This window comes from Eurypyga helias, unplaced genomic scaffold (genome assembly GCF_000690775.1).
Source record: "Eurypyga helias isolate BGI_N326 unplaced genomic scaffold, ASM69077v1 scaffold16975, whole genome shotgun sequence".
NCBI lineage: Eukaryota > Metazoa > Chordata > Aves > Eurypygiformes > Eurypygidae > Eurypyga > Eurypyga helias.
Window position 1 is genome coordinate 9,992 of NW_010252256.1, and position 10,021 is coordinate 20,012.

The 10,021-nt window shown below is 49.6% G+C and overlaps 2 protein-coding genes across 2 annotated transcripts in view; one reads left to right on the top strand and one right to left on the bottom strand.

The window, feature by feature from the left end:
* Positions 1-4,104, top strand: part of EME1 (essential meiotic structure-specific endonuclease 1) — a 4,441-nt gene extending 337 nt beyond the window's left edge. The window contains exons 2-9 of the mRNA XM_010152311.1: positions 7-510; positions 593-720; positions 906-998; positions 1,443-1,564; positions 1,809-1,944; positions 2,449-2,564; positions 3,385-3,574; positions 3,928-4,104. Coding sequence (XP_010150613.1) covers positions 7-510; positions 593-720; positions 906-998; positions 1,443-1,564; positions 1,809-1,944; positions 2,449-2,564; positions 3,385-3,574; positions 3,928-4,104 — 1,466 coding nt within the window. The remainder of the gene's footprint in view (positions 1-6; positions 511-592; positions 721-905; positions 999-1,442; positions 1,565-1,808; positions 1,945-2,448; positions 2,565-3,384; positions 3,575-3,927) is intronic.
* A 2,133-nt stretch (positions 4,105-6,237) lies between these two features.
* Positions 6,238-9,963, bottom strand: LRRC59 (leucine rich repeat containing 59; the record flags this gene model as incomplete). The annotated part of the gene is made up of 7 exons (XM_010152312.1): positions 6,238-6,722; positions 7,418-7,591; positions 8,029-8,101; positions 8,682-8,786; positions 9,097-9,255; positions 9,744-9,803; positions 9,862-9,963. Coding segments are annotated over 7 exons (918 nt in total), but the record flags the coding sequence as incomplete, so codon positions are not given.
* Positions 9,964-10,021: the final 58 nt, after the last annotated feature.

Here is a 10,021-nt window from a genome sequence, read left to right on the forward strand (position 1 = left end):
ACGAAGTGGAGGTGGTACCTCTCCCCGAGAGGATCAAGAGGAGGGTGGAAGCGAAGAGGGACGCGGCCTTTGAGCCCCCCGAGCCGAGCGGGGGGCAGGCAGGTGGCCTTGGTGCTGGCGGTGACCTGCTGGTACCTGGCAGCAGAGGGTGGCGGGAGGCCCTGGCGTCATCTGAAGCAGCGTCTGGTGGCAGCCAGAATGGCACGTGCGGCGTTGAGAGGCCTTCTTTGTGCCCGCTGCCAGCCCCTCAATCTCACCCCACAGACCAGCCTGATACACCCCTGGTAAGCGGAGGATGCCCAGGAACATCCCCGCTTCCCAAGAAGGTAAAATACAGTCAGAAGGAAAGGGAGGCAGTGTGCCAGGCTGCGTGGCAGAGGAGGAAGGAGCGAGAAGCACAGAGGAGGCAGCAGGAGCAGGAAAAAGAGAAGAAGCGAGCCCTTGCCAAGATGCTGAAAGCTCAGCGACCGGGAGAGTGCCAGAAATACATAACAGTGGTGCTACATCCAGGTACTCATCCTCCCAGCCTGCATCTGCCGGTTCGTGGCTGTCAGCTCTTGCTGTGGAGGCCTGACCCATGGGGTGATTTCAGCTCTCTTGCAGGTTGACAGTGGTGGACAGATCCTTAGTGCTTTGCAGGCTGCAAATTATTCCTGTGTGGTTGAGAGTCAGGCTGTTCCCTGCAGCATCACCTGGAGGAGAAAGACTGTGTCACCTCAGGTGTGGGAACAAAATCTTTATGCTCTTGCCCTTTTCTTCCTCTTTTATTTGCACTCGTTAGTAATTGTATTTAGCAACCCAAGTAAGTGCCCTCTAATGCTCTCCCTGATTCTGAGTGGGAGCACCAGTTTGAGTGAGTGAATCATAAACAGACTGTTGGTCTGGCTGTTTTTGTATCTGGACAGGTGGAAGAAGGAGACGAATGGACAGAAGAACCAAATGTCCTGGTTCTGCTTCGCCTGGAGGAGTTTTTATCCATGGTTCACAACTACGTACAAGTGAGAGTGCTTATGGCTTTTGTGCTTTCAAACATGCCTTGCTGTAACGGGTGGTGTTTGTCACCCCTCTTCGTGGCAGGAAGGTTTTCATGTGGGGTGGGGCCATGGTTTCAGTAAACCAGAAATCTGGTTGTAGAAACTATTAATAGATCAAAACCACTGGGGTTGTATAATGCAAAGTCCTGACAAGCGTTCTTTCCTAGTTACAATTATTCACAGAGTTTTGAAGAGGTAACATTGTCAGATCAAGTGGGATTTTTTAAATTACTTTTATTTATTTCAGCCATAACTTTATACTGCATCAAGTATTGCTCCCTTGCCCTTGAAGAGCTGTGGGACTTTTTTCACCTGCAGGCCCAGCTGCAAAATTGGAGCCATATGTTGTCTGGGCTTGGATGTGTAACTCAGAATGGGTTAACTGCTTTTTCCTGTTGATGTCTGCAGGAGGCCCAGGGCTGTACAGAAGGACAGAAGGAGACCCTACAGAGTTATGTAGCTCATGCGATGGAGCAAATGCCTGGGAAAATTCTAGCACTGGCAGTAGCTGGAGTAGAAAATTATTTCAGGTTAATTTTTTTTTTTCCCTCCGAACATTTCTATGTTGTCTTGTGGCCTTGAAAAGCACCGTGGGTGTTTACATTAATTCCTTCTAGCAAAGACTAGACCATAAGAGGTATTCCAACCAGGAACTGCTCCACTACTTGTTATATAAAAATGAGAGCAAAAGTCCATCCAGCCTGTCACCAGAGGGACCAATGGGAAATACCTGGGGAAGAGCATGAACTCCCAGTCTTACTTTACTCTTCTTAGGTCTCTCAAGGATCAGTCGAAAAAGAGACCGCGACAGGCAGCAGTGAGTGGAAACCAAGAAGAGGAACAGAGGAAACAAAGAAAAAAGGATGTTAAGGGTTCTGGCCTGGAGATATCCAGAATGGACATGGAAGAAGTGAGTACCTTTAAAACAGATATGCAGTCATCATCTCTTGTCTGCCATTGTTTGAACATTTGACCTAATCACACACTTTCTTGGATGGGGGGGATTCAGCCTTTGTCAGTCCACATGTTTATGGACAGACTCTTTGGGTTCGGTTCCCCACTGCTCAGCCAGATACCTGCTCTCCCACAGACCCACGGGTGTTGTTCACCCTGATTCTGCTGTCAGCCTCAGCACCTTCACCCTTCACAGCCTGCTGAGCTGGCTGGCCTGCGTGTAACGAGCCTGCCACTGCAGAGCTGCGGCAGCCAAAATGGCACTAAACTGATACGAACTGGCAGGACACAAGCTGCCCCAAATACTCAGTGCCTTAAATGAACTGTTCCCAAAATGGGAAGGGAGTCGATGTTCTTGTCCTACAGCAAGATGTTATGACCCCTTTTCGTTTCGGACAAGAGTGGAGTTTGATGTGAGAAGATTAATTGTTCCATTTGTTGTTTCTGATGATGTTTACAGGCCTTGGTGGATCTGCAGCTGGGGAAACAAGTTCAAGTCAGCTTTTTTGAGAGCTGGGAGGAGCTGGGAGAGTTTGCCACTATGTTCACAAAAGCTGTAGCCGAAGCACCGTTCAAGTGAGTCAGCAGATGAGGTTTGGTCCTATCTTTGGAGAGGCTGCACTTTCATAGTTGCGGGGAGGGAAGAGCAGGTACGGCTGCACCTCAGTACAACACAGTGTAATGATTTTAAAGGAGCAGGTGACACAGAGCAGCCGCTAATGCAGCTCCTCCAACACAGGCTTAGTTCTTGGAAACTGATGTCCTGCCTGGGGAGGGGTGAGGATAGACACAGTTTAACGTTGGAGTCTTGACATCAAGTAACTCTCTTGTTCTCAGGCTGATTTTGGGAGTGTGAAGGGAATGCAAGGAAGGTTGGGCTCTTACAGCACCAGCTTTTCTTCATCACTATGTATCCGAGAGACGTTGCTGGGAAGGACGGCAGCAAGTTGCACAGCGATGGCTAAGAAAGCCATCTTGTGCAGTCTCACGCAATCCTAGCATTCCTATCGCAGCAGCTGCTGTATTTTACATCTCAGCCATGAGGAGAGATGAGATGTCATTAAAAATAACACGAAAAAGTGTTTTATTATGGTTGACAGGCAGAAAGTGAATTCTTGTTTACTGCTTTGAACGCCTGTTGGCTTGTGTAAGGATTGCTCCTGAGTACAGGATCCTTTTCCAGTAGGAATTCTTGGTCTTAAACAAGGAAATTTGTAATGCATGTGAAGAAAATAAGTTCAAATGTTTAGCATTGACTTTGATGCCAACGGTGTCTACAGCAGCACGGAGTGAGAAATGGCACTCTATCTCTGGCTGCGTGACGACAGATGCAGGGACAGGATTTTCTTTGTAGCCTGGGTGTCTCATTTGCTTTCCCATTCTTTGCTCTCCCTAGGCGACAGCGAGAGAAGACGGGGTTCTCTTTCTACTTAGAGAAGGGGTGGTGTGGAGGGGTGAAGGTGGATCATTCGGGAAAGGGTCTCTTGGAAGTTTGGAAGAGGCAGATACAACAATTTAACCGTGTCAGCATCGAGATGGCTGAGGCTGTTGTGTCTGTGTACCCTTCTCCTCAGCTTCTCAGCCAGGTAAGGATACCTCAGGAACACTGAGTACTGTGTGAAAACAGCCAACTGATGTAAGGAGTGGTAGAAATCATTTAATTGGTATTAAATCTGACACAAGGATTCTGTACGAGCTGTTTAGGGAGGCAGTGAAGGAACGGATCCCTTGGCCTCCATTGCTTTGGCTTTGCAGAGCAGACTACTGAGGGGGCGGCGTTGGCTCTGCGTCAGCCTGTACGCTCCCAGATGAGCTCTGGGGAGAGGCCAGGCGAGGGACGAGCGGGCGTTGTGGAAGTTCAGAGCACTCACAGGCGCGTAGCTTTCATTCTTTTTTTGAGCAGTGGGTGGATACCATCATTCCTTTGTATTGCTTTTAGGCCTACAGCAGGTGCTCCTCAGAGCGGGAGCAGGAAAACCTGCTGGCTAATATTCCTGTGCGCCGCGGTGACGGTGTGACAGCCACCTCTCGGCGGATTGGACCCGAACTTTCCCGACGAATCTATCTGCAGATGACTTCCCATGATCCTGATCTCTATTTGGATATCACTGGGTAGCCTCAAGGAACGAGGATTTTATTGTCTGCCTGGTTTAAGTACTTTGCTTCCTTCTGGGAAGAAGTGCTTAGGTAACAGAGTCGTTGATCCTAGTTTTAAGACTTCAAACACATTTAGTCTTCAATCCAGCAGAAGGCTGGACAAAATCATGGAGTGGCTGGAGTTTACACGGAAAGATGGCGAACATCTTCCATAAGAGCATGAGTTGGACACGGCTTACAGTACTGAGAGTTCCTTCTATTTGTCTTCCTAGAAAATAAATTATTTTGAATAATATTCATCTTTGCTTCTTAACGTGCCATCTTGAATACAGTCAGGTGTGCCGCCTGCCGGAAGGAATGCTTTCTACTGCTATCCTGAATGGCAAGTAGTTATCTTCCCTCTCCAAGGCACAAAACCCTAATGCTAAAGCAACACGGTGCTGTCCCCCCTGACTAGAGCGTGGTGGAAGAACTTTACCTCGCAAAACAGACTCTCAGTTTCCCGCTGTGGCAGATGGGAATGAGTAAGACTAATTTTCAGATACAGATTTAGACTGCCCTGATTCAGTCTCCAGACAGCTTCATCTGTAGAGGGTCTTGAAATCTGATTATATGCACTGGAATTACGAGGTCTAAACAGTTGGCAGGAAAAGCCTGTTTTTAATCAGATTGGGGAACACACTCGCCTGGCCATGAAGCCATTAGCACTTGCGAGCACACAGGGACAGCTGAGGTCTTTGGTGACAGCAGCACTTACGGAGACGAGTGCCGAGAGCGAATTAAACCTCATCCCGCGTGTGGAAGCCACCCTTTGGGACTGTGCTGCCTCAAATGAGAGAACACCCATGTGCTCGGCTAGCGTCGGGTGTTCGGCAGGAGCCCTTGCCTGGCAGGTAGCGTGTTTCTGACCTGAATTGATAAATCTCATTAGCCTGGCATTTGGGAGCTTAAGCAGCACTCTCCTAGATGGCAAAGCAGCAGGATCCTGCCGGACACTGGAAGGAATGTCTGCAGAGAGGAAACGTCGCTCTGAATGTTGTCACGTTTCGTGAGAGTGAGCAAAGATCTTCTGAAGAATGTGATGAGTTTGATACCAAAAGCAGAGCCTAAAGCTGTTTCAAGGGAGCTCAGAAAACACATACACAGCTATAGCCAGAGACAGCCTTTCCTCCCTTTTATCTTGTATTGTGCTGTCACATTTTCCTACGTGGTACGTGGGGAACCACAGCCTTCATGTTACAGAAAGGTGAAGGTTTACTGCCTTGATAATGACCTTGGCATGAATTACTGTAGATTAGTTTCTCATAACACTGCCCTTATCAGCAATAATCCCGGGTGTCAGAGGACAGGGAGCAATTCTGGTGACTAATGTAGCCTCAGTCTCCGAGAGCTGCATGTAACAACACTCTACTCACACTGTAGCACTCCAAAGGATATGACAATCTTCTCTTTTTGTCTGTTTTTCTCAGTTTTCTCTGTAAGGAAATGATCAGTAATTCATAGGCCTTTGCGCAGGCGAGTTTTCTTCTCTAGGGGCAAGCCCACAACCCTCCCGGCCTTCCCCACAGCCCCGAGGGGAAGCCCTTCTCTGCCTGCCCGCCTGGGTGGGCCGTGCTGCCACAGTGCCACCCAGTGCTGCGTGTCACTGCTGCAGCCACCCCCCGCCCGCAGACACAGAACTGGCCTGGAGACTGTCCAGAAGCCCCTCCTAAGCTGCGGCCGCCTCGTTGGCACTAGCTGGTTAAAATGAACATGCTCGGAAATGATTTGGGGCTGTTTCCAAAAGACCTAATGAAAAGGACAACTGCATGAGCAACATAAACATTCAGTTCACACAAATTGCTGCGAAAACTGTTGTATTGAAAATTTTCAGCTCCTTTCAGTGGTACATCAGCTTCTTCGCCCCAACATCCAGACACACAGCCATCCTACACACTTGTAATTGGTCCTGGAGTACGCCTTAATGCATTGTTCCCACACAGCCGTATCACCAATTTTAGCACAAACAGAAATGAGAGCAAGGAATGGATATGTATAAAAACCTTTTACCTCCAGGACAGCTACAGTTACCTAGATAACGCAAGGGCTGGTCTTTCCCACTCCCATAGTGTGGCAGCTTCCTGTATCTCCCAATCTAGGTAAACATCCCTCCGAGGTAAGAAGTGGTAACAAGTTTAGGTTAATGTGGGCAAACCACGGGAGGTACAGGCCAACTGCGACACATGCACGGCAAAGATGATCTGAACAATAACTCTGCTCTGTGAGTGGAGTGGACCAGCAAACCAATGCTGACTGATTAAAAGCAGTTTCACCAGAACACAATTCCATAGGAATTCTGGCTGCGTAGGTGGTGGAGGGAGATGCCAATGAAGCAAGCGCCTACCCAGGCCAATCACTGCTGCGAGTTCTGTTGTAGCATATTTTGCAGGGTTTTGTGGTTTTGCAGAGCGGCTACCACGTCCTCGTAGAGAGTGTTGACGCTGACGCAGAGAGGTTGACGCTGCAGCTCCGTCAGCTTGCAGGCGGCCAAAACGCAGAGGACGCACAGCAGCACGCAGAGCAGGACCCTCAGCACTGACCGCGACCAGGAGTGCTTGTGCCTGGCTGGCTGAGGGGGACGAGAACTGGAGGCCGGCTCTGTAAGGAGACCATTTACAAGACAGAGTGCGTGAGGAATTAATCAACCACCTTTAACAATCTCCACCGAGAAACGAGCCGCTCAGGTAAGCTGATTTAGCCCTTGCTGCAGTTGTCTTTTGTCGTGAATGTTCATCCCTTAACTGGTGAATAAACAGATGCACAGGATGTACCTGTTTGGGCTGAAACGTTTCAGACGCAGTTTCATGGGAGGCAGCGAACAGGGCGCAAAGCACCAGATCTGGTTTTGCACATCCAGTTCAGTACATTTAAAAGGAGATGCGTGATGCCCCATCCCTGGATGTCTTTGCCCCATCCCTGGAAGTGTCCAAGGCCAGGCTGGATGTGGCTTTGAGCAACCTGGTCTAGTGGAAGGTGTCCCTGCCCATGGCAGGGGGGTTGGAACTAGATGATCTTTAAGGTCCCTTCCAACCCAAACCATTCTATGATTCTATGATGCTCCCCGTAGGAGCAGCTGAAGACCTGTCTGAACCTGGTAGCTCAGCAGTTCATCGGGAACACAGATGAAGGGGGAAGGGCACAGCGGCAGAGCCTGTTAGAAGTCCTACAGGTCTTTCCCCCTCCACTCTCACCATCTCCCAGTACCTGGGCTGCATATAAGCAAATCTGGCAGCATCAAAATCGACCTGAAGATGAAACCTGCCGCAGTCCCACCCACAATGGATACTACTTACTTCTGGTCTGCACGTTTTCTTTTTTAGTTTTCTTTTCCACTTCCTGTTTTGCAGCTTTCTGAGCATCATACTCCCGCCTTCTGCGTTCCTTTTCTTCTGCCTTCTCTCGCTTCCTCAGCTCCCTCTCCTGAGCCTCCTTTGCTCGCTGTTCTGCTTCACGCTTCTTCTCCATTTCTGGGGATTAACAGGAAGTTTTTTACCTTATATGTAGAGGGTTGCCATTGCATTCTTCCTTATTACCTGCTTATCTGTTCCCAGTTGGAATGAGGAAACAAATCAAGTAACTATCCTCTTTTTTAATCTTTTGTTTTTCTTTTTAATGTTACATACCTTGCATTTTGCTCCCTCAAAATAAACCCTGTGCTCTTTTTCCATATTTTTTATAGGTAACCTGTAGCTCATTTCCTCTAGAGATCTATTACTCAGGTAAGAAATCACACAGTTATCCCCGGATATCTTTCTCCTTCCAGCCCTTCTACCCTACTCTCCCAGGGTCCTCAGGATTTTGATAGTCACACGTATTTGTTGGATGGCAATCAGTACATTTGGGTGTGCGAGAGAGATCAAGAACAGTCCTCAGCAGGCAGCACGTGAGGGCTTTCTGTGCTTACCTCGCTCTGCTTGGAGCTTCCGTTGCCGTTGCCGATCCTGCTCTGACTGGATCGCTTTCATGTGCTGCAGTACCTTCAGGGTGCAAGAAAACAACCTGAGGGCTCTGCGGGAGGCTCGCTGCACGCTCAGTTCAAACCAGAGCAGCGGGAGCGTAGCCAGGGCCGAGCACCAGCCCTGCCTTAGCCCTGCTGGTATGGCTCTGAGGACAGCTCACACCTTCCCGCATGAATCGTTGCAGCTAAGAAACAGGTCTTTCTGTTAAAAAAACAAATCTGCCCGATCGGTGCTAGCCAATACAGAGGATCACAGAACACTCCTATGTGAGCCTCTCGTTTGCCAGAGCTTCTCCAGAGATTTCTGTACTCTGGACTGTAAGCTTAGACGCGGATTATTTCATCCAATTACGTTTCCGCTTTCCTGGCAACCAGCACTTAGTCCTCTCAACTCCACTAGTGGAAGGGAATCCCACTCAGCCCAGTGTTTGCTCCCTACAGGCACAGAAGCGGGGAAGGCAGCACAGCGCGTCCGCACCTCACAGGCTGAAGAAACTTCAAACTGCTGCAGCAGCTGCCCAGCTCGCTAAGCAAAAAGAGAAACAGCGACCACCGACAAAGCCAAGTGAGGAAAATAAGAATACAAGCAGATCCCTTACCTTGACGGCAGCCTGCTTGCACTGCTTCTCATCCAGACAGTCTCCTGCCACTTTAGCTAGGACAGGATCCAGGGGATTGTCCTTCAGATCCAGCCACTTCAGGTTCTGCAGAAAGGAACAATACAGTAAGAGCACAGTACTCTTGCGACTATTTAGGAGACCCACAGCAGAAGCACAGAACTTCTTAGTTTTCACATGAAGGGAACAGGTACGGAAGACAAGCAAAAAGCTTGGGCAGAGACGTTTTCAATAGATGTGAGATAACTTTCACTGAGCTGCAGTGCAGAGCCAGCGGAATTTTAGAACGGGTAGTCAGCAGGATGGATGGTTTACCAAAGAAATCAACCTGAGAAGGATCACAAGACCCTGGGCTGCATCCCAAAGCTTTACGTAACTGCCCAGCCAACAGTTTTACCTTGAGCTGCGCAAAGCTGACAGGCAGAGTGACTAAACGGTTGTTCAGGAGGTCCAGGTGCTGCAGATTGACCAGGCGCCCGAAGTCCGACGGCAGCTGTTGAAGCCGGTTTTTACTCAAATCCAGTTTCACCAGATGCATCAAACTGCAGAAATCTGACTAAAACCCAGAAAAACCTTGTCAGCACCTTCATGACAGAACCTCAACCGGGAGAACATGGAAATTGCCGGCCTCTTACGTAAGCCACAAATCCTTAACTTAATACAGAACTGCGACGGAGGAAAATTGGCTCTCCTCCTTTGCCTCGGAAGATGGAGGTGGAAAACAGTGGGACAGACAGACGGACAAGGTGACGTCTGGCATCGCAACAGGAACAAACCCAAGTGTCCACTGCTGCCGAAACCGGCCTGTATCCACGTGGGGATCCTCTGGCAGGAGGATGCTGCAATCTTCACCCTTTCCTCTCTCCCGCCTCAGCCAACACCACCCACCAGTGACCCGTGACTGACAGCAGAGTCATTCAGCCGCCCCAGGACGAGGAAAATGCCAGTTCCAAACCCCCTGGTGAACACAGACTGAAGCACCAGTCGTCTTTTCTAACTACTCCCCAGCAGATTCACCCCCACAAAGGCTCTCTAGTGCCTTACCGGCAAGGAAATGAGGTTGTTACAGGACAAATCCAATACAGTCGCTTTTGGAAGCGCGGCCTGAAAGAGAAACAGAGCATCACATCAACACCCAGCTACGCCGAGAGCTTTCTGCCACCTGCGAGTTTCGCTTCAGCCTCTGCGGTTTCTCCCGCGTCAGCCCGTCCATCCCCCCGGGGCTGCCTCCCGGGTCCCGTGGCGTCTTCCCCGATTCCCGGCTCTAAGGGCAGATCCTGCAAGAGGTGAGCAAGCGGCGTGCCCCCCCCTCTCCGCTGCCG